The sequence below is a fragment of the Crocodylus siamensis genome, chromosome 1 (assembly GCF_052110815.1).
Source record: "Crocodylus siamensis isolate JL-2025a chromosome 1, ASM5211081v1, whole genome shotgun sequence".
In the NCBI taxonomy this organism is placed as follows: Eukaryota; Metazoa; Chordata; order Crocodylia; family Crocodylidae; genus Crocodylus; species Crocodylus siamensis.
Genome location: NC_143395.1, coordinates 67,197,267 through 67,221,620, shown reverse-complemented (window position 1 = coordinate 67,221,620; position 24,354 = coordinate 67,197,267). Strand labels below are relative to the sequence as shown.

General features: G+C 46.0%; 1 protein-coding gene across 6 annotated transcripts in view; it reads left to right on the top strand.

The window, feature by feature from the left end:
- The window catches only part of SNAP91 (synaptosome associated protein 91), a 140,929-nt gene that overhangs the window by 105,697 nt on the left and 10,878 nt on the right, over positions 1 to 24,354 (top strand). For all 6 annotated transcript variants that reach the window (XM_090035850.1, XM_090035808.1, XM_090035840.1 and 3 more), the window contains 3 exons: positions 4,899 to 5,010; positions 18,687 to 18,770; positions 20,134 to 20,238. In XM_090035850.1, the coding sequence (XP_089891976.1) occupies positions 4,899 to 5,010; positions 18,687 to 18,770; positions 20,134 to 20,238 (301 nt within the window). The remainder of the gene's footprint in view (positions 1 to 4,898; positions 5,011 to 18,686; positions 18,771 to 20,133; positions 20,239 to 24,354) is intronic.

Below are 24,354 nucleotides of genomic sequence, written 5' to 3'. Positions count from 1 at the left end.
GTAATTGATGGCAGTCATTCATCGTGGTGGCCTGTGACCAGTGGGGTCCCTCAAGGCTCTGTCCTTGGACCCATACTGTTCAACATCTTCATTAATGATGTGGACATTGGAGTCAGGAGAGGACTGGCCAAGTTCGCTGATGACACCAAACTTTGGGGCAAAGCATCCACGCCAGAAGATAGGCAGGTGATCCAGGACCTGGACAAGCTCAGCAAATGGGCAGACGAGAACCTGATGGTGTTTAACAATGAAAAATGCAAGGTTCTCCACCTTGGGAGGAAAAACCTGCAGCATCCTTATAGGCTCAGCAGTGCTACGTTGGATAGCACTACAGAAGAAAGAGATTTGGGGGTCATCATTGACCACAAGATGAACATGAGCCTCCAATGCGATGCTGCGGCTAGTAAAGCAACCAAAATGCTGGCTTGCATCCATACATGCTTCTCGAGCAAATCCCGGGACGTCATTCTCCCCTTGTACTCGGCCTTGGTGAGGCCGCAGCTGGAGTACTGCGTCCAGTTTTGGGCTCCACAATTCAAAAAGGATGTGGAGAAGCTTGAGAGAGTCTAGAGGAGAGCCACGCGCATGATCAGAGGTCAGGAAAACAGATCTTACAATGATAGACTGAGAGAGACGGGACTCTTTAGCCTGGAAAAGCGTAGGCTCAGGGGTGATCTGATGGCCACCTATGAGTTTATCAGGGGTGACCACCAGGATCTGGGGGAACGTTTGTTCACCAGAGCGCCCCAAGGGATGACTAGGTCGAACGGTCACAAACTTCTGCAAGACCATTTCAGGCTGGACATAAGGAAGAATTTCTTTACTGTCCGAGCCCCCAAGGTCTGGAACAGTCTGCCAGCGGAGGTGGTTCAAGCACCTACATTGAACACCTTCAAGAGTAAATTGTATGCTTATCTTGCTGGGATCCTATGACCCCAGCTGACTTCGTGCCCTTTGGGCAGGGAGCTGGACTCAGTGATCTCCCGAGGTCCCTTCCAGCCCTGATGTCTATGAAATCTAGGTTGCGTTATGGGATTGGTGGTGCCCTGTGTAGTAGTTTCCCAACTAGGACACGGGTATGATGAGACTTTGTTTGTTTGTTTGTTTGTTTGTTTGTTTGCTTGCTCACTCGACTACGTTTGATCCAAAACATGCTAACAGGGAGTCCGTTCCATGCATCCATAATAAATAATTCTATTCCATTCTTGCTTTACTCAGATGGTGGATTATTAATGTCACAATCCCATATAGGTTTCCAAAGGTTTATTATCATATTTACTCAAATCTAAGATGAGATTTCCTCCCCAACCCCCCATTTATCACTCGGGGAGTGGGCACTTACTCAGACTCTGACCCCAGCCCAGGATCAGAGATGGAGCCACAGCCTCTGCTCGCTCCACCGTTTGTGTACTGCAATCACCTGCCTTCCCCTTGCAGCTCCAGCTACATTCCAGCCATGCAGCAGCTGTTGCAACAGTAGTAGCTTCAGCCCTGACTTTGGAGCTGCAAGGGGAAGGTAAGCAGTGCTGAGAAGAAGCAGACAGCAGGGGGGACCAAGTGAGGAGGGAGAGGCAGCAGAGGTAAAGTAGTATTGGGGAGGGACACAGGGGTGCAAGCACCACTGCTAGTGGCAGGCACTAGCAGGGCAAGTGCAGGGGGCAGGTGGGGCATGCAGGCAGGGGGCAGTGGGACAGCTGTTAGGCTGTTGAGATATAACTGGCAGTAAGGGGCTGGGGTTAGGCCACTTAACTCCCCTGCTGCTGTTTCTTGCCCCACTCTGGTGGTGGGAGGCAATGAATTTATCATAGAAAATTAGGGTTGGAAGGGACATCAGGGCTAGGGACAGACATACAAAAAGCCCGAGCCCAAATTGATTCAGTCTTTGCAGGTTGGTCTAACCTGGCTAGGATAAACTAGTATGTAACTGTAAAGACATTCCCCTCTGGACTGAAAAAATTCAGACACATGCCTGCAGTGGCTCTGGCTAGAAGCTGGTGGGTGGTAAAGCAGCCCTCCCTTCCCTTCTGTAGTGCTGAGCTGAGTGGGGTGTGGCCAGGCTGGGCAGGACATTCTTATTATGCCCTTACTATGCCCCCCATCCTGAACAGCCCAGCAGGGAATGTTTATCACCCCTAAATCAGTGTTTATCAACCCATTAAGAAAACAAAGCCTTTCTCCATTAGTTCAAGCTCTTTTTAAAGAGCTTTTCCGAGGAAGGTCATTAAGCTACCTGTTGATTTATCTCCAAAAAGCCTGTCTGCCTTTGTCGTCTCCCACAGCATGGACTGTAGCCAACATGTGGTCTGCTACATAATGGTCAGGTGTCTGTGTAAGGCAGCAGGGTGGGGGGGAGCAATCCCTGCTTAGCAGGGAGAAGCCAGGCAGGTGCTCTATGCCTGAAAGTCTCTGCTGGAGCTCTGGCCTGGGAGCAGAGGGGAGGAGCTAGTCCAGCTCTCTGGAGCAGAGAGCTCCACCTCGCCCAGAGAGCATGTTGGGGTGCTGAGAGTCTGGTTTATCTTTAAACTAGCAATGGGTCTGGAACAGACATTGCATAAACCGGTTTGATGCAAATCAGTTAAGTCTGATGCTACATTCAACCAGGTCTATGTCAAACCAGTTTCAGCCATTTTTCAACTGGTTTATGTGCACGGAACATCTGTTCTGTTACAGGTTTAACTCAGTTTCTTATCACCTAAATCAGTTTGTGTAATGTCTGTCCCTAGCTCAGGAGGTCATCTAGTCCAACCCCCTGGTCAAAGCAGGATCATCCCCCAACTAAATCATTCCACCCTGGGCTTTGTCAAGACAGACCTTAAAAACCTCCAAGGATGGAGATTTCACCACCCTTCTAGGTAACCTATTCTCGTGCTTCACCACCCTCATAGTGGGAGTTTTTCCTAATATCCAACCTAAAGTTCCCTTGCTGCAACTTGAGACCATTGCTCCTTGTTCTGTCACCTGTCACCACTGAGAACAGTCTAGCTCCATCCTCTTTGGAGAACCACCTTTCAGGTAGTTTAAAGGCTGCTATCAAATCCCCTCAGTCTTTTCTTCTTTAGATTTAAATAAACCCAGTTCCCTCAGCCTCTCCTCATAAGTGATGTGCCTCAGCCCCTGAACAATTTTCATTGCTCAAATTGTTTAAGAATTCCAAAAATATATTCTAAACTTGAAAAATTATAACAAATTAATACATTTCCCATGTCTAGAATCTCATTATTGGGAGTCGTCTTAAATTCAGAATCATCTTGAATTTGGGTAGATATAGTAGATGCTTTTTAACAATGTTATGGCTCAGCTCAAAATCAACACCACTAATCAACATCAAAGTATTGATTTTTTTTTTTTTTTGGGGGGGGGGAAACAAAAAGAAGAAAAATATTTTTTTCACAGAAAAAGAAATTGGAGGTAGTATCTTCATTTAAATACCTTTTGAATGTATTTTTTAATTAAAATAAAAATTGAGCTGGAGTAAATGCACGAAAATGTAAGCATTGAAGTAAAACAAGACTTGGCTGGAATTTAATCCTTTTACAATAAAACTGTTAAAAGAGTAGTAATGGAAGCACTAAAGATTGATGGAGTAAAACTATGGGATGCTGAACCCATGGTTCATTCTATGACAGGGAGACTCATATGATCTGAAATGCAACTACTATTTACTGTGAACACTGCGGTATAATTAGGAATTACTGGATAAATGTGAGAGCTTATATCCCTGTCAGATATCCCAGGAAATGCATTTTAGATGCTTCATCTCTTCTGAAAAAGTTTATTTGAATAATTAAATAACATTTATATTGTTCTCCAGACAAATGTTCTGGGAAATATGCTGACAGTTATTGACCCAACACTTCCCCCATATTTAAAACAAGGTATACATTTTAAGAATTCAAGACTCCAGGATGCAGACATATATGCAGGTAGTGAGATTTTCCTGAACTTCCCCTGTTTTTCTTTTATTTGCTTTATTAAAAAGAAGAAAAAAGAACAACCTTTGGCCTAGAAAACTCTCTGGAAAAAGAATCTACAAATGAGATCTTATGAAACAGCAGTTCAACTCTCATATCTGCAGTTGTCATGGGAAGGTGGTGTTGAACCACGTATTTGTATAGAACATGCTCTTATGGGAAGAATGAGATAAATTACCTAAATTTACTATTTGTGCTCTTTTTCATTCTTTGACAAAATAACAGAGAAATGGATCTCTTTATTAGTGGAACATTTAAATTTAGTTGTTAATTAGAAGAAAAACAATTTGGCTCCTTTTTAATGACTTGTAGCCTGTCCTTTACTGTGAAGATATATTGGCACTACTTACACAAATAATAAGGGACAAAATTAAAAAAAATTCCCCGTTTTTAATTTTTTCTACTATTTTAGATTCACTTTATTCTTGTACATCATCATATGCTATGCTCAATTTTAGTGTTCTCTAAATTAATGCAGTGTGTAGTTTTTTGTATGCTTTTATCAATAACTATAAATTATGTCATTGTATGGAATTTTGCTAATTCTGCTGTATCATTTTAGTGAAAGCTGTAAATAAACTACTGTGACAGTACAGAGTGCCTTTTTTAAATGGCCATTTGATATGCACTTATGCCAGGAATTAATACGTTTACTAACTTTGTGTAGGTATTAGGGTGGCCATTGTAGAAGTATTTCAGTTTTCTGCTACTCTGTCCTCTATTGATACAAAATCAGATGCCTTTGTCTATTTTTCTCATTGAGAGAAAAATAGAGGATATAAAGGCATCCAGTTTCATATCAATAGAGGACAACCTGAGTGTCCTCTGTGATGGCCACCATAGTTGGCATACATGTGGTTGCAGGTTTTCACTCTGTGTTCAGTATTACTTCATGTATAATCATTTCTGCATTGGATTTTTAATTAGGGGAGACCTTCAGTGGAATGCTGGAGAAAAGAAATTAACAGGAGGAGCTAATTGGCAACCAAAAGTAGCACCTGCAATGTGGTCAACTGGTGGTGTCCCAAGCGGTTCATTGGTATGTAGCTTATTTTTGCAATCACACTCAAGGAATGATGAAATAAGAACATTGCTGTTTTATGTCATTAAACTGATGTTCTGTTACATTTTTGTAAGTACATGTATACATGACACAAAGTAACATTAGCGAGCTATTTAAGAAAATTGGGTGCAATACTTGAAGGTTCAGGGATGTACCAAGTGAGAGAATGTATATCCATTTCTATCAGAAATAGAATAGAATAGCAAGGGATGAGACTTTGATGTAGGAGGTCTATTAAAAAGAATTCTCTCTCTTTAAAAAAACAATTCATAAATTTCATAGACATTAGGGCTGGAAGGGACCTCAGAAGATCATTGAGTCCAGCCCCCTGCCCAAAGGACAGGAAGTCAGCAGGGGTCATAGGATCCCAGCAAGATAGACATCCAAACGTCTCTTGAAGGCATTCAAGGTAGGTGCTTGACCTACCTCTGGCGGCAGTCTATTCCAGACCTTGGGGGCTCAGACAGACAGTAAAGATCTTCCGCATGTCCAGCCTGAAATGGTCACGGAGAAGTTAGTGACCATTTGATCTCATCATCCCTTGGGGCACTCTGGTGAACAAACGTTCCCCCAGATTTGGGTGAGCACCCCTGATAAACTTGTAGGTGGCCACCAGATCACCCCTAAGCCTGCACTTTTCCAGGCTGAAGAGTCGCATAGCTCTCAGCTTGTTGTCGTAAGGTTGGTTTTCCTGACCTCTGATCATGCGTGTGGCTCTCCTCAGGACTCTCTCAAGCTTCTCCACATCCTTTTTGAATTGTGGAGCCCAAAACTGGATGCAGTACTCGAGCTGCAGCCTCACCAGGGCTGAGTACAACGAGAGAATGACGTACTGGGATTTGCTCGAGAAGCATCTATGGATGCAAGCCAGCGTTTTGCTTGCTTTCCTGGCTGCAGTATCACATTGACGGCTCATGTTCATCTTGTGGCTCATGTTCATCACGACCCCCAAGTCCCTTTCATTTGAAGTGCTAGCCAGTGTAGCACTGCTGAGCCTATAAGCATGCTGTGGGTTTTTCCTCCCAAGGTGGAGAACCTTGCATTTTTTTCAATGTTAAATGTCATCAGGATCTCGTCTGCCCATTTCTTGAGCCTGTTGAGGTCAACCTGGATTGGCCTCCTGTCCTCTAGTATGGAAAATTTATCTCAAAGTTTGGTGTAATCAGTGAACTTGGCCAGTCCGCTTCTGATGCCAATGTCCACATCCTTAGTGAAAATGTTGAACACTATAGGCCCAAGGACAGAGCCTTGAGGGACCCGACTGGTCACAGGGCACCACAGCTTCCATCAACCACCACACTCTGGGTCTGACCACATAGCCAATTCCCCAGCCAGCAGATCATGGAGAAGCCGAGGCCGCAGTTGACCAGTTTTGCCAAGAGGTGATCATGGGATACCAGATTAAAGGCTTTTTTAAAGTAAGATATGTCATCAATCTCTTCCCCTTTTGCAGGTGATAGGTCACCTGGTCGTAAAAAGAAATATGATAGGTCAAACAAGACCTACCTGCAACAAACCCATGCTGACTACCCCTCAGGATTTTGCCATCAGCCAGACTGTTGAGAATGGTCTCTTTGATAATCTTTTCTAGGGCCTTCCCTAGGATAGAGGTCATGCTGATGGGCCTGTAGTTTGCCAGATCCACTTTCCTCCCTTTCTTGAAGATGGGCACCACATTGACCTTCTTCCAATCTTCGAACACTTCACCGGAGTGCCAAGAGTTCTCAAAGATCTGTGCCAGGGGCTGGGCTCTAATGCTGGCCAGCTCCTTGAGTACCCTGGCATGTAAGCTGTCAGAGCTGGCTGACATGAAAGTATTCAGCTTCTTAAGGTGTTCCTTCTGAAGGTCAGCATTCTCCCTCACCCAGGCCTTCCTGCCCCGTAATGGGCAGGGGTGTCCCTTGGGACTGGTGAAAGACCAACACAAAGTACCCATTTAGCAAGTTGGCTTTTTCATGGGTGTCGGTTATCAGTTGTCCCATTTGGTTTAGCAGAGGTCCAGTGTTGCCCTTGCTTTTCCTCCTGTTCCCCACATATTTAAAAAAAGGACTTCTTATTGTCCTTGATACTTGTAGCCAGCTGGAGTTCCATTGCAGCCTTGGCTTTCCTGATTTGGTCTCTGCAGGTCCAAATCAGTGCAGAATATTCCTCCTTGGAGGTGGATCTCATCCTCCATCCTTTGTAGGTCTTTCTTTTTAGACACAGGAGGTCCGCTAGTGCCCTGGAGAGCCAAGGGGGCTGCTGTGCCCTTTTGTTGCCTGTCCTCTGAGATTTCATAGACATTAGGGCTGGAAGGGACCTCAGAAGATCATCGAATCCAGCCCCCTGCCCAAAGGGCAGGAAGTCAGCTGGGGTCATAGGATCCCAGCAAGATAAGCATCCAATTTGCTCTTGAAGGTGTTTAGAGTAGGTGCTTGAACCACCTCCAGTGGCAGACTGTTCCAGACCTTGGGGGCTCGGACAGTAAAGAAATTCTTCCTTATGTCCAGCTTGAAACGGTCTCGCAGTAGTTTATGACTGTTTGACCTCGTCATCCCTTGGGGCGCTCGGTTAACAAACGTTCCCCCAGATCCTGGTGGTCACCCCAATAAACTTTTATCGGTGGCCATCAGATCACCTCTGAGCCTGTGCTTTTCCAGGCTAAAGAGCCCCATGCCTCTCAGCCTGTTGTTGTAAGATCTGTTTTCCTGACCTCTGATCATGTGCATGGCTCTTCTCTGGCCTCTCACAAGCTTCTCCACATCCTTTTTGAATTGTGGAGCCCAAAACTGGATGCAGTACTCCAGCTGTGGCCTCACCAAGGCCAAGTACAAGGGGAGAATGGCATCCCGGGATTTCCTTGAGAAGCATCTACAGATGCAAGCCAGTGTTTTGGTCACTTTACTAGCCGCAGCATCGCATTGCAGGCTCACGTTCGTCTTGTGATCAGTGATGACCCCCAATTCTCTTTCTTCCAGGTAGCCAGTGTAGCACTGCCGAGCCTATAAGGATGCTGCAGCTTTTTCTTCCCAAGGTGGAGAACCTTGCATTTTTCGGTGTTAAACACCATCAGGTTCTCCGCCCATTTGCTGAGCCTGTCCAGGTCAGCCTGGATCACCCACCTTTCACCTGGCGTAGAAGCTTTGCCCCAAAGTTTGGTGTTATCGGCGAACTTGGCCAGTCCACTCCTGACTGATGTCCACATCATTAATGAAGATGTTGAACAATATGGGTCAAGGACAGAGCCTTGGGGGACCCCCACTGGTCACAGGACACCATGAGTGACTGCCATCAATTACAACCCTCTGGGTCCGACCATGGAGCCAGTTTCCCAGCCAGTGGATCATGGTGGACCCAAGGCCACAGTTGGCCAGTTTTGCCAAGAGGTGATCATGGGATACCAGATCAAAGGCTTTTTTGAAGTCAAGATATGACATCAATCTCATCTTCCTTGTCCAGGTGATAGGTCACCTGGTTGTAGAAGGAAATGAGGTTGGTCAAGCAAGACCTACCTACAACAAACCCATGCTGGCTATCCCTTAGGATGTTGGCCTTGGCCAGTCCATTAAGGATGGCCTCTTTAATAAACTTTTCTAAGATCTTCCCCAGGATAGAAGTCAGGCTAATGGGCCTGTAGTTAGCCGGATCCACTTTCCTCCCTTTCTTGAAGATAGGCACCACATTGGCCTTCTTCCAGTCTTTGGGCACTACACCAAAGTGCCAGGAGTTTTTAAAGATCCGTGCCAGGGGCTGGGCTATAATACTCACCAGCTCCTCGAGTACCCTGGGGTGTAGATGGTCAAGGCCAGCTGACTTGAAGGTATCCAGCTTCTCAAGATGTTCCTTCACGAGGTCAGCATTGATGGAGGGCAGGGAATCTCCCCCACCCGGACCTCCCTGTCCCATAGCGGGCATGGGCGTCCCATGGGACTGATGAAAGACTGACGCAAAGTACCCATTAAATAGGTTGGCTTTTTTCTGGGCGTCAGTTGTCATTTGCCCCATCTGGTTCAGCAGGGGTCCAGTGTTGGCCTTGTTTTTCCTCCGGCTCCCCGCATATCTGAAAAAGGACTTTTTGTTGTCCTTGATGCTTGAAGCTAGTTGGAGTTCAGTTGCAGCCTTGGCTTTCCTGGTTTGCTCCTTGCAGGACCAGAGCAGTGCAGAATAATCCTCCTTGGAGGTGAATCCCATCCTCCATCCTTTGTAGGCGTTTCTTTTTAGCTTCACGAGGTCTGCTAGGTCCCTGAAGAGCCAGGGGGACTGCTGTGCCCTCTTGCTGCCTTTCCTTCGAGATGGAATAGACTTAGCTTGTGCATTGAGGATCTCTCCCTTGAAGAGTAACCACTCTTCCTGAACTCCCCTCTCCCTGGGGTCATGGTCCCTGAGGGCCTGACTGACAAGCCTCCTGAGCTTGTCAAGGTCGGCTTTTCTGAAGTCAAGGACTTCCGTGTTGCTGACTGACTTGCCAGCTTTACGGCGGATGGTGAAGGTGATCAGCTCTTGGTCGCTGTCACCCAGCTTCCTATCGCTCACTAGGTCGCCGATTAGGTCATCCCCTGTAGCCAGTACCGGATCGAGCAGTCTTTGCCTCTTGTTGGCCCATAGACTTCTTGAGTCAGGTAAAGGTCATCCATGCACATGAGAGAATTTTGTGACCTTTCAGATTTAGCCGAGCGCTCTTCCCATGAGATGTCCGGGTAGTTAGTCTCCCATGACAACCATTGTCTCTTTAAAAAACATTTGTATCAAATATTTCACTGCAAACCTTTTGATGCTCTAATGAGCATCAGTACAATGTATGGCTTTTTGAAGAATGTATTAACTTTAATGTTTCTTACCAGAAAGGTTGGCAATATTCCATTATATAGGTCAACTTTTTATTTAAAAAATATACTAATTATGCTTAGGAAGCTCCTTGAAATAAATTTGAAAATACTAACTGCATCTTGCATATACTGCAGTAATAGTCCTGCAGCTGGCTTAAGATTTGAACAGAAATTTAGTGATGTACAAGGATCCTGGTTTTCTCTGTTTAAAAATCCAAAATTATCTGTTTTTTAAAAAAAACCCTGCATTTTTCTATGATGAACTGCTGTACATACGTGTGTGTGTGTGTGTGACAGTTGAATACACGCAATGTTTTACTGATTTATATTTAGAATTTTAAAGCAATTTGGAAGCCTACCCAGTGCCTCAAACATTATAATAAAATAAAATAAATTCCACCTACCTATATATTTTTGCATTGGATTTTGGTTTTTGTATCACAGAAAATCAGAGCTCCCCCTGCCCCCTTCGCTTACCAGGATGCAGGTCCAGCTGTGGCTCCATCCCTCCTCCCCCATCCTGCCCCGCCACTCCTTTTTGGTGCTGAGCAGCTCTGATATTCTGGTGCCCCTCACTCCCAATGTGCCCCTTGCTCCTGACCTACAGCCTCCCACCCAGCATTCCCTCTAAGCTGCACAGCATGCCTGGCCCTGCAGGCCCGCCTGGCAGTGCAGCATAAGCATGTCTGCACACACTGCATCTTAGAGGGAACCCTGCTCCCACCGCCCCAGCCCTGCTGGTGTCCCTCACTCCTGACCCTGCAGTGCCCCAGCCACCCTGTGTGTGGGGCAGGAGGAGTACCTGACCATAGATGACGTCATAAGGAACATAGTGGGACACAGGGCTACAGCCTGGCTGGACAGGCATGAGCTGCCTCCACAGCCCAGCAGGTGGGACTTGGCACAGGGGGGCGGAGCTGGGCAGTAAGACTCATTGCAGGATCCCTACAGCAGCTGCACTGCCAGCAATGCAAGGAGTAACAGACTGGTCGGGGGCTGTACTGCCTGCACCACCTCCTGCTACCAACTGCTTGCACCCCAGGCCACAGCTCTATCCTACCACCATGGCCCAGCCCTGGCTGCCACCACCACCACTTCCCTCAAGCCACCTGCACTGCTCCGCACCCCACTACCCATCCAGGGTAAAGCCACAGCCTCAGGGGCGTGGCAGCAGTCGAGCCATGGCAATGGGCTAAAGCTGCAGCCCAGCACATGAACAACAGGTGGTGCGAGGAGGTGAGGGCAGCATGCTTTTGCCCCTCCCCCCCACTGGTCCATTATTCCTCATGCTGTTGGCAGTGTGGCTGACACAGGGATACTGCCCATGTTGGTCTGGCAAGGCTGCAGCCCTGTCCCTGCTGTGGGTGCACAAATCTGAGGGGGCATGTGCCCCCCCCCCCGCCCCCCCAGACTTACTTGCGAGAAGCTGCTCTCCACCACGCTGCCTGGCCATCACATGCATGTGTGTACATGCCCGTGCATATGGTGCCACCTTCCTCTGACTGCCTACTTCCCCCAGCCCCAAGCAGCCTCTTACAGGCTGCAACTTTGATAACCTGCAGGGGGAAACCTGCTATTTCCCAAGCCTTTTCGCCTTTTAAAGGAGAAAATTTGCATTTTCCTGTGGCAAACGGAAAACCTAGATCCCTGGAGATTGTATAACTGCCTGTTCTCGTATCTTAGAACATCATTATGAACAGATACTTGATTCACAAGTTGTTGTACTAGTTGCATAAGAAATGGCTTAGTGATAAGTACTCTTGGCATCAGTCAGGTTGAGCAGTTTCAGAATATGGCTCACTGCTGTCAGATATTTTAAAAAGTGTGGGAATGGATGCATCTGGTGCATCCTACTGAGATGTGGAAGCTGTCAGTTCTGGCTACTAACTTGAACTTAACTATTATTATAATTTGTTGATACTAGTTGATAATTAGGGATCTGGATTTTCTGTTTGCCATGGAAAAATCATGGCTCTTCTCATTAAAGGGGGAAAAATGTGGGAAACCTGTGGGTTTCTCCTTGCAGGCTGGCAGTCTTTCAGCCTGCAAGGGGCTGTTTGGGGCTGAAGGGAGTGGGGGAGGGTGATTTTTGGAGGCAGGGGACACTGCGTGCCTGTGCATGTGCACCGTGGCAGGACTGGGACAGTGCGATGGTATGGAGCACTTCCTCTTGCTGGCCAGAGTCTATACACTGAGCTGCCCTGTTCCATAGATCCCGCCCACTGCCTGCGTGTCTTCTGCTGCCTCCTGTACCTGCTGGCAAGTATGTGCAGAGAGGTGATGGGAGGGAGGAGGATATGGACTAAGAGTGCCTAGGAGGAGGCATTGGGTTGTGAAAGGTTCCAGGCACAGCTGGGGCTAGAGCCCTTTGTGGCTCCTCAGCAGGTGAGGACAGTGACAGGTCGTCTTCCAAGGTACCACACCTGTTCCCCCTGCCCCCAAACCAGGGTCTTGAGTTCAACTTTGGTAGGCTCCCCGCTCCCCCCTGCTGTGCACACACGTGTGCCCAACAAGCACTCGCCATGCTTCCCCCAGTCATCAGGCTCACCCCCATCCCTGCCAGCCTGCTTTTCACTGCCCCCCTCCACTCGTTTTTTCTGATTGTGCTGCTGCCTGACATTGGGGGCCAGGGAAATGGTGCTTTCCCAGAAGCAGTGCATTCATTGGACCCAGCTCTGCGGTGTCTAGCGATTTGGGAGCTTCAGCAGGTCTTTTTAGTCCTTTTATCTAATAGCTGATTCAATCAGCTATTAGATAAAAGCCCTACTAAAGCATGCAGTCTGTACAGATGCTGGGTGAACCGGATCCATTTAACTCACTGCATCTTTTGGCTATGTGTTGGACTCAGCTTGGGGACATGGCAAGCTGAAAGTAAAGCACCTTTTTTTTTTCTATGTGTATAAGCAGATAACTGAGTGGCAGCAGGCAATGATGAATAATGCTACCGCCCACATAGTCCTCTGAAGTGGCTGGGCAACAAAGACCCTGCCGTCACTAAGGGACAACTTGTGCAGGGTTTTCCTTGGTTCCCAGCATAGGCAGGGCTGGTGCAGGCAGAGAAACAAGGCATGGCCTCCAAGTTGGACACCAGCAGGGTTGACATTGGACAGGGCTGCAGGTTGGAAGTGCAGGGCTCAGGGGAGCGGGGCTGTGGGTCAGAAGTTAGGGGCACCATCAGGGCCAGGGAGCTGTGGGTTGGGAGTGAGGGGCAACAGCATGGGCAGAGGCAGAACATCAGCATATCAGGGCTGCTTACTGCTACAAGCACTGGAAGAAACGGCTGCAGCTGGACCCATGTTCTGATGAGTGAAGGGGACAGGGGGAGCTCTGGTTTTCCATGATAAAAACCAAAATCAAATGCCAAAATATAAAAGGTATTTAGAATTTATTTTGTTATAGTGATTGAGGCACTGGTGGGCTTCCAAATTGCTTTACAACTGTGAATATATCAGTAAGTTTATCAGGGGTGACCACCGGTATCTGGGGGAACGTTTGTTCAGCAGAGCGCCCCAAGGGATGATGAGGTCAAACGGTTATAAACTACTGCAAGACCATTTCAGGCTGGACATAAGGAAGAATTTCTTTATTGTCTGAGCCCGCAAAGTCTGGAACAGCCTGCCATCAGAGGTGGTTCAAGCACCTACATTGAACACCTTCAGGAGCAAATTGGATGCTTATCTTGCTGGGATCCTATGACCCTAGCTGACTTCCTGCCCTTTGGGCAGCGGGGCTGGACTCAATGATCTTCTGAGGTCCCTTCGAGCCCTAATGTCTATGAAATAAAACATTGTGTTCCACTGATAGCCACTATATACATAGATTTTCATTTTAATCTCGGGGGGGGGGGGGAAGTGGATTTGGGGTTTTTTATCAGAGCATTTGTGTGTTCTAATTGGAGAATTTGTGATTTTTTTTTTTTTTTTTTTTTAAATGGAGAAAACCAGGATCCCTGGTTATTAACTGTTTTACTGGTCTGTGTGAAGAGTTGCAAGCTTTTGGGAGAGTTCATAGTGGGGCTGTTATCCCCATTTTAAAAGCATCTTCAGTTTGTACTTTTTTGGATTGCATTCTTGTAGTCATAGGAGTGAACAACTATGCTTGGCCATCACAGAACTAAAGGAACACCTATCTCCAATGTCAAGTCTTGAACTGCTGTTGCTACCTTCATGTGTTCTGTGGTGCCCTGCAAATCAAAATGGTCCATGTAGCCATTCAACACGTTTGTGACCCCTAAATTTGCATGAATACACTGCCACCAGATCAAACAGAAGTTCACTAGTGGTTCCGGGGGCGGGGGAGAATCTAGCTGTTGGCTGTGAGCCTGCAGCTGGTTTTCCCTAGCCAATAGCCCTGTCTCCCTGCCAGCCCCCTACAAGCCTTGGCTGTTCTCAGAATGGGAGGAGGGAAAGGGAGCAGAAAGAGCTCTGGCTGGGGAGCTGGTAAAATGTGCTGGAGGGTGGGGTGGGTGAACTTGCGTCCCCTCGCCCCCCACCTCAGGAGAGCCCCACCATCTAGCAGGGGCTGAAAAATCCCCAAACCAAAGTCCCTCTGCTCCCTTTTCCCCCCTCCCATTCTAAAAACAATGACAGGTTACAGAAGATGCTATGTTTTGAAATGTTTTAAACTGAATCTTCATGCAATGAAAATTCAGATTTTCACCCAATTGGCCATTTTTAAGTGGTCTACAGCTGTGCACTTGTATTTAATCTGGGCCATAGATCGCTTTCTGTGGCCATATGGGGTAAAATTGTCACGTCTGTTTGCACCTTTTGTGAACATACATGAAATATTATCTAGAACCTAATCTAATGGTGCCTCTGGGGGGGAGCATGTGGGAGAATTAAACCCATCCGTCACAGAATATGTTGCAATTCAATGGATGCTCAATCAAAAACCTGAATCTGTAGACATATGGAGAAAAGCTTGCTTTGAACTTCAAAGGAGTGAAGTCTGAAACAATGTTGTTCTACAAATGAGTGCTGTATCACTGTTCTGGAAAGTGTCTTGGCTGTCACTAACAACAGATTAACACAGTAGCTTTCAGCTGAAGTGGAGGGTCAGGTGGAGAAACTGGAAAATCAAATAATATGTTCACACTTCCAAGACGGATATTATTAGTTTTGTACGGTATGAAGTACATATTTGTTCTGCATCAGTTTATAACTGGCCTTATAGCTTGAATGGCACATTACATTTTTCTTTGTAATACTATTATTTGGAGAATCTAGAACTTACTTATGCAGTAGTGGGGTAGAATCCAGTAGGACCTAGAGAGGAAATCGTTTGCTGGGAACAGCAACAAATACCACAGGGGCATGCTTATGTAAATAAATGGCTGACCAATTTTAATTTTACAGATAAATTGTTAGAGTCCCTCATTAATAGTAAATATTCTGATAAATCGGGGGGGGGGGTATTAAATTTCAATCATTTGCCCCAGTTCTGTCATACCTCAGGTAACATGTAAAGAACCCAAACTAGACTTGAAAAGTTTTTGATGCTGAGTAGCATTAGTAACATAACTGAGGCATCAGTCTTGTCAAGTAGTCCAACATGCATCTTGAATCCAAGGTGACACATGTTTTAAGCCAGTATCGGGTTTGAGTGGGGGGAATTGAAATAGATGAATCTGAGACTGCTCTTACCGAAATTATACGATTTAAATGACAGAACCAGACCTGGAATAGACCTGGTTTTAATATAGCCAGCAATATGTAAATTTAATATTCAAATTAGACATGACATCATATTTCTATACAAAATAACCACTCAAGACTACGTCTTTGCAGCCATGGATTAAGAATATAAATTTTGAACAATTCAGAGCCATATGTCACAACACATTGACTGTAACTGCTCCCCTTCTCCAACTCCCGGGATCAGGGCTCCTGGAGATAAGGTGAGAGAAAGTTTAGTTTCCCCTGTTTCTACAATTCGCCTGCATTTGTACCTGGCACAACTTGATGGTGATTGTTGGTAGATACAGGCACCGTTGAAAGCTTTCCTATGCTTTGGTTCTCTGCCTGAAGGAATACTGAAACTCGACATTTAAACATGTGCCTGCATGTAGTGATACCTAATAAGAGCAGGGCAACTAGGGCAGCTGACCTGAAGGTGAGAGAGAGGCTGCCTCCACAGTTGCTCTGGCACCAGCTGAAAGTTGCTTCTGCCCCTGTGGGTAGCAGCTGTCCTTGGCACTTGCTTACACTGTTAGGTTGCTGCCTGCACTCAGCAAATAGTTCACCCACAAGACAGTAGGCTTGAACTGACTCCCACAGAACCTCCTAATTCATGTAACTTCTTGACAAAATCTAAAAAGTAGTTTTGCTGTAATACTTTCTCTTTTAAGCTACTGTCTTATTTTTAGCAGTCTCTACTACAATTTTAAAATTGTTGAATAAACTTTTAGCAAATAATTTTAGTAACTGTAAAATTTAGTAATGGCCCTTTAGCCAGAGGGGTTTCAGGTGTCCCTCAGGGATCAGTATTTAGCAGTAATAAATTTCTTGGAACTTTAGAACCGGCAGTGGGACTTCCTCTTGAATGAGTGCCTTCTGCCTGTAAAGCTTTCAGAGGTGCCTGTTTGAATATTTATAGGTACATATGATTTTGTGAGAAGGAACAAGAAGCCTTCTATAAACAGAGCACATTTCAACACTGCAGTGACAACCAGCTTTAAATAACAGTCTTGAAAATGTCATGGCATAACATCAAAAGGGCCTGTTGCAAATCAGTTTTAGTCCATGTATGGAAGGAGTTGATGGAGGAAAATTGTTCACATTTTAATGTGTGAAGCAACTGAACAAAAATCTGAAGCCTGGAAGACAGAATTTAAAGAGACCTTTTTTATCTAAACAAAATGTATAACTTTTTTTTTTTTTTGCATTTAGATTAAATAGTTTCTTTTAAATCAAACTTTTAGTATTCACTGTAATCGTAAAGGGTAGTAATTGCAGTAGTTGCTGTGAAAATTTTACTTCATCTATATTTACACACTGAGCGGTATCACTTTAGCAATTTGTTCTACACTGTGTAGCATGTTGTTTTAATAGACAACATGCTATCAATATGGTAGTCTCCATATTAAGATTTTCAGAGTGACCAAAAGAGAGGTTCGTTACAAACTTAACAAAAGACTGTCTCAGACTAAGGCATAGTTATTGAGGCTACTTGGAACAAAAGAGCTGGCCATAAACCAGGACTAGGACCCTTGTCATACATTGTTTCTGGTGTAATTTGGGTGTTAAGCACTCCAGAAATAGCAATTGGGGTCATGTTCATAGAATTTTTGATGTCATAAAATACCAATGTGTAATATCTGTGGCTGGTTTGTATGACACCATACACTGAAAACATGGCATGCCATCACCCGGATGTTGACAGGCAGCTGATTGTTGATTTTGGGACCTGGGTAACCTCAGGTCTAGAACCTGGCTGGGAGATACCCTGCTCCCAGTGCTGGTGGTGAGCCAATTTGTCAGTATTGGGATGTAGACTTTCCAGAACCCACACCTTAAGAGCCTTGCCCTGCAGCTCTGGAAAGGCTTTTTAGGTGCAGGGTCCCAGTGAGCCTCAGGGCCATGAGGTGGCTCTGGAGTATTGGGACACAGCCTTCCCCTGCCTGATCCTGAGGATCAGATGGGAGACAAACTGGGTCCAAATCAGGATGGGGCTGCTTTCTACATCTATAGAATCTCAGCTGAACATCAGGGTCCATCCTGAGGCAGCTCCAGGGGTAGGGACATTAGCCCGTGCCCAGTTGGTGGGATAGGAGTGAGGACAGCTCAGTCCCAAACCCAGGTGTGCCCTGCTTTATCCCTGGAGGATGCTGGGTTGGAGGAGGCTTCTTCTATCCCCATCTTTATGCGCCTGCCCAGCACTGCACAGCTCATTGAAAGGGCAAGAGCAGCTGGGGATAAAGGAGCTTCTTCTGTCCCTCACTGCATGCACCAGTTTAAAGAAGCACCTAAGCAAGCAGCAGAGGATGGGGAAAGCTGCTTTATCCACAGCTGCCAGCATTGGGTGGCTGTTTTAAATGGGCAAGTACAGCTGGGGATGGGAAAAAGCTCCTTCATCCCCAGCTGCTTTTTCCCATTTTAAAACACTACCCAGTGCTAGCAGCTAGGTATTGTGTTCTTCCTTCTCCCCGTTGCTTGTGCTGTTTTAAGGAGTGTCCTACATGTGCAACAGGGGATGTGGAAAGATCCCTCATCCCCAGCTGCCTGTGCCCAGGAGATGCCCAGTGCTGGAAGCTGGAGATGAGGGAGCTTTTCCAGTCTTCTGTTTGTCTGGGTGCCTCTTTAAACTGGCACAGCTGTGCAGCAGAGGATGGGGGTCTCCCCCATCCCCAGCTGTGCTGGGAGGGGGGGGGTACTGTGAGTCTGACATTAAGGACCCTCTCCCCCGTGTCAGACTTTTGGTGCTTGGGAAAATAAAGTGGGCTGCATTGAGCCAGGATTCCCAGCCACACTCCTACCTTCTAAAGGCTGGAGTGCTCTGATCCCAGCATCAGGGAAAGACCCTTTAAAAAGCTGGTGTGTAGCTGTACACCCATCGTCTGTCTTCCTGGGTGGCTGTGAAGTAGCACCTGGACATAGGAAATTCCTGGCTCCTCAGTTTTTATTTCCATGTGCATAAGTGCAGCTGGGGACTAGGGAGCTTCTCCCCGCACCCCCCAACCTATGCTGGTAAATGCACATTTGGGGGTTGAGGGATTTTATGCTGTAGAATAGCTATGACATGAGGCCCCTCCTCCTATTTGATTCTAAGTTACAGTTGATTTTTTTTTTTTTTTTTTTATATAGAAATGTTTACTTTATCTTTTTTTCCCCTGAATCCTCTTTTTAGGCAGGAACTGTGCCTCCAGCAAGTGCTGTTCCCCCAACAGCAGGTGCCTCCCCTGCTGCGCAGCCAGGATCAGGATTTGGAATGGTAAGTGATTCATGACATGCTGTGACCCCCCACTTTGTATTTTGGCGGGAGTGGGGGTCACAGCATGTCATGAATATTTTCTTGCGTTTTATTGTACTAATATGGCACGTGTTCTCATTGGAAAGTCTGTGTTTAAGTTCCCGTTTCCATGACTGCCATCATTGTATAGATTGTTACGCTGGCTATATAGATCTTTATGGTTTAGCCAAGGAACTTGGAGTGGGCGGATCTGCTAATTATCACTTGCCATTGTGGTCTAGAGCAAGGACAACTGCCATTCCCAGTGGCAAACAGAAAGGGCATTTTTACACATGCTTCAGGAATGTGGGGGAGGGGAGGGCTTAATTAGAGCCACTCTAATTAAAGTGCCCTCAGCATCTTGTGTATCAGTGTTCCCGTGCTTCTAAAATGGCAATAGGGGCACTTTAACTAAAGCTCATTTGACAAGCTATAGTTAAAGCGGCCCTGCCACCATTTTGAAGCACAGGAACACTGATACACAAAATGTAGAGGCTGCTGGAAGCGCACCGATTAGCACACTCCAGTAGACTCAGTTAATTGATTTAATCAAATCTGCTCCAGTGCACTGTAATTGCAGCATGGCAGCAGCCTCCCCATATGTCTACACGTACCTCAGGAATTGGATCCCAAGGCATAGTCTGCCTGCAGTGGGTAAATCAACTCCTCTATAGCAGAGGTATCTGAAAGTAATGGCCTGTTAGCCAGAGGGGCTGTAGGTATCTCAGGGAAAGCAGAACTTTCTGGAAGGTTCTGGGAACTCATGAGTGTTACATTACTTGTAGTAAGGGGAGGCTTTGTGGAGACTAGCTAAGAGAGAATCAGGATCTTTAAATCTCAGGCTTTGGGTTTTCAGTGACCTCAGCAGCCACTGCTTGCAGAATTGGCACAAAAACTCAATATTGGGGACACTGGCAAGTATCTCAGTAGAGGTAGGAAGTACCCTTTCTTATTTTGCTTTTCTGCCTTCCAAACCTCTAGTTCAGTTTGCTTGTGTAATTATTTTTGCCTCCATAATGAATCCTTACAGATTGCCTGTGGGAAGAATGATTTTGGGGCAAGTGATGCCCCAGGCTAGTTTTCTCCACAGAGGGGGGAGCCTATCATTTCTTTCGTAACCCAACAAGGAGCTTGCTGTATTGCAAAAGTTGGGTATAAGGGCAATGGAGCTGGGGTAGGGAGCTGTTCTAGGGCAACCTTGGTCTGTTTCTTGGGGCAAGTGCCAGCACAGTGGGGAGATGTGTGGGGCCCTGGGGTCCTTCGTGGAACAATTTGTGACACTTATTGTATCCTTCATTTAAAAAATTAAAAAAAACCCCAAACCCTTAACTACTTAATTTTCCAGCCTCCTGCTGGAGCAGGTGTACCCATGATGCCACAGCAGCCAGTTATATATGGGCAGCCTATGATGCGGCCACCTTTTGGAGCTGCTTCTGGACCTGGTGTACAAGTAAGTAATAAAATTGAATGTAAAAGCTTCAGCTGTAGAATTGGTGTTAAGTGCAAGGAGAGTAATTTCACAAGGAAGTAGCTGTGTAAGATTTAAGGTAAAATCTCTTCACCTCCAATAAATATGATGAAAGAGAACCTTTTTGCACTGGATTGTCACTTGTCTCAGTGGGATATAGCTTTGAGAGTTAATCTAATGAAAACTTTCTGAATGCTTGATGTTCCTGTCTCTGTCCACCCCATCCATTTCAAACAGCGTTTCTTTATTTATTTTTTTTAATTGTCATATATGACCACAATGGAAAAAGGATAGAATTGAAATGCCCATGCTGTGAAATCTTTTGCCTTTGAAAAAGTATCTCCTGCTCAGAGTGGGCATTCAGAGGTTGCTTCCAGGCTCAGTAACATTTGGCATGTTCTGGAGGGAGTGTGAGCATTGACTTGAGATCAGCTTGAGAGAGTGATTTCCTCCAAGAGGGTCTGCATCAGTCCCAGCCTTTGCCTCCAGGACAGAAGTTGCACACAAACTGGTTTAAACCTATAATGGAACACAAGTTCAGTACACATAAACCACTTTCAAAATTGATGAAAACCAGTTTAAGATAAACCTGGATGGAGGCAGTATCAGACTTAGCTAATTTAGGTAAAACCAGTTTATGGAACTGCTGTCCCACATTCCTTCTTGACTTCAAGTTAACTCACAGTCCCCCGACATCCCAGAATGGGGGGAATGCACCAGCCTGGCTCGTCACCCCCACCCCCCACCCAGGGTCTGCCCAGTGGAGGAGGAGGAAGCCCCCACCGGGGGCTTTCCATTCCCCCAAAACCTAGTCCACTGGGTTGGGGTCAGCTCAGCTCTGCCTCCTCCGCAGCCCCCACATGCGAGAGGTATGGGGAGGAGAACACACTGGCCTGGTACCAGCACCCACCATGCCAAGCAGACCCCAGTTGGAGATTGGAGTGAAAACCTGTTTCACTGCAACTGAAAACCCATATCAGGTTTTCACTCCCCCACAGTGAAACCCCCAACATGCATACCAGAGTGATCCAGACAAGGATTAGCTCAGCCACATCTCAGGGACGGGGCGTGACTGAGCTGATGCCAGCCTGGCAACCTGGCAGGAAAGTGGAAAGCCACCAGTGGGAGCTTCCCCCCCTGCCCCCCAATTGGGCAGACTGCAGCAGGGAGGTCAGTGCCTGGCTGAGCTAATGTGTTCAAACCCTTCTGCCCGCTGCCTCTCACAGCGGGTTGGGAAGGGGGCAGGGTTGAGCAGATCCCAGCCTGGCGAGCTGGGCTGTAGAGGAGCAAAAAACCCCTGGTGGGGACTTTTATCCATGCTGGGCCGACCCTGCTGGGGGGACTAGGGCCGGGCCAGGTGTATGTATTTTCTACCCCCCACCCACCCACCCACCCACAGGCATGGGGCTGGGGCATGGCAGAGCCAATCGGAGCCCTGCTAGCCAGGCTGCAGGGTGGGAGGGAGGGGCGTGAAAAGTTCCCTGGTGGAGGCTTTTCCCATGCCAGGCAGACCTCAGCTATGGGGCCAAGACCAAGTGATGTGTTCCCTCTCTTAGAGGTAGATGTGGGGGAGAGACTTTCTGCTGGGTCTGATGGTGGGGGGGGGGCTATGCAGCAGCCAGTTAGGCCTGGGCTGCCACTGGGCTTGGTTTAGCAGCCTTAGGCTTAAGATGGTGCATGTGAGTGCCCCTAGTCTCGTGGTCTGGGCCAGTGCAGACTTCTGCCTGTCTCAGCCACCCAAACGCTGAACATCAGTTCAGTTTGTTATCAGTTCAAGCTATGCAGTATAGACTAACTTGTGAAGATTGAATCAATTGTCCCTTGGGCTTTTTGAACCTCTGTACTTTGCCCATGAGATGACCAATCCATATTATCTAGATTATCTGACAGTACGTTACTTTACTTTTCCCAGTGAACATCCAGGTGTAATATTATTTAGTAGCCTGCAAACATTACTTTTCATATGGCAATACATAGCAATGAATGCCAGAACACACTCAACATAGCCTTAGCATTCTAATATGATACGATTTATTTTTTCTACATATTTATTGCAATGTGTAGTTTGAAGTTTAATAGGATTTTCCTTTTGGTCTGTACTTAGAAAAAATAATGTTCACTTGTCATTGCTATTCGTTTCAGAAAACAGTGAAAGATGAATGGTGTAACTTTTTTATGTTGAATTTCCAAAAAATGTATAGACTTCTTTTTTTTTTTTTTCCTGATGCCAAGCTAAATAATTACTTTCAGAAAAGGATGGTACATTCTTTTAGAATAGTCATTTCATTGTAGTAGTTATAGCACATTTTATTCAAATGCAATGCTATAAATAGCTTATTTGGTGAGGGTAAATTATTAAAAAAATTCTGTATATACGGCTTTCAAAAATTATTACAACTAATTTGTAACAGTGTTTTAGTAGTGAAACTGAATAGAATGCTTAATAAAGTAAATCGATCCTGTTGTAATTATGGGAGCCGTGCTCACATTAAGCTATATGAATGATGTGTATGGATATTTAAGTATTCTGCATATTTGCATTTAGCTACACTGTGAACAGCAGCCAGTCTGAAGAGAATACTGTTGTTTCAAGGAATAGAGAAACTGGAGTTGATTTGAGTCACTTTTTGACCTAATCTGTACAGAGCATCATGCTGTTGTATAAGCATTACATGGATGGTAATACTTGTAAAAACACTTGTATACAGAATCATGGCCAAGTTTGAGACCATGTTTAAATCTGAACTATGCAAAATATGAACAGCCTAAGTGTTTACTATTCTGCTACAGCCAGGCTAAAGGCCACAGAAAATGGTCACAGTAGGCGTGTTGCATACTTTCATTCTCATCTGCCCCAAACTGTAGTCCAGCAATATTTACAATAGGTGATTTTAAGGACAGCTGTACTAGATGGATTAAAGCAGTTTAGCCTAATCTTCAAAAACAATGTGTGGAGATAAAATTTCATTTGATCAACTAACTCATGTCACAGTAGACTAATGAATGATCAGCAAATTATTGCAGTGCTGCAGAGCAACACTAGCAGGGGGTGCTTTATCTTTGCATGGCAGTAAGTTGTTAGTGCTATCAGTTACTCTCCTGTTCTACTTCAGTGAAATCTGCAGTATATTCAACAATTCTAGCACTGCTGATGATGCAAACTGGTATTGATATGTGATCACATGATGAAACTGGTTTGTTTTATTTGGTTGCCTTATTTAAAAGAGCACTCAAAAGCAGGGGAGAGCATGGCCCACCAGCCTTCTGGGCCAGGCAGTCACTGGGGCAACTTCTGACACCAGAGCACGGCAGCCTCAGCTTGTTCATCCACTGGTTGGAAGGTCTGAGGGGGAACTCTTCCGCTCTCCGTGACACCATTCCTGGCCCAGGTCCCACTGTGGGGGAGTGGCATAGCCTTGACCGGGATAGGCAGTCCCCTGGCTTGGGTCAGCTGCCTGACATGACCCCCCAGGCATTGGTGAGAGCCACATGTGCATGGTCCTCAAAGGTAGAGACATAGCCCTGGGGTCCAAGGAGCTGTAGGGTCCACATGGGAGAGCCAGGAGTTTTTGGCGCTCACTGTGGCAATGTCTCCCAAGCAGGATCTTCAAAAGCCAACTAGACATGTACCTTGCTGTGGTCTTCTGACCTCAGCAGTCTTTCCTGCCTTGAGCAGCAGGGCTGGGCCTGATGATCTCCTGAGGTCCCTTCCATCCCCTAACTTCTATGAGTCTATGAAATAAACCTGGGAAACCGTACAGAAACACCTTGAAGATCACAAAGTCAGGGAACACAACCTGCCTGTTCAACCCTAATTTGGCCCTATTATGTACTTCCTTTGCAAAGCAGGGTTTAATTACACATTGCATGCTGGTTTTCTATAAGAACCCTTTCCACCTAAGTGTTGGAGCCGGATTTGATTTAGTATCTGATCAAAATGGATTAATCAGTGGCTGACCTGGTCCAGTGGGGGTGATTTTTGTCTCTTCCTGTGTTTGGCGAAATAGCTGGACCTATTGCCTTACTAGCCCAGTGACTTGGCCTGCACTATGGTTAAGTAATAAACTTACAGACAAGGGAAAGTGAGTTGAAACAAAT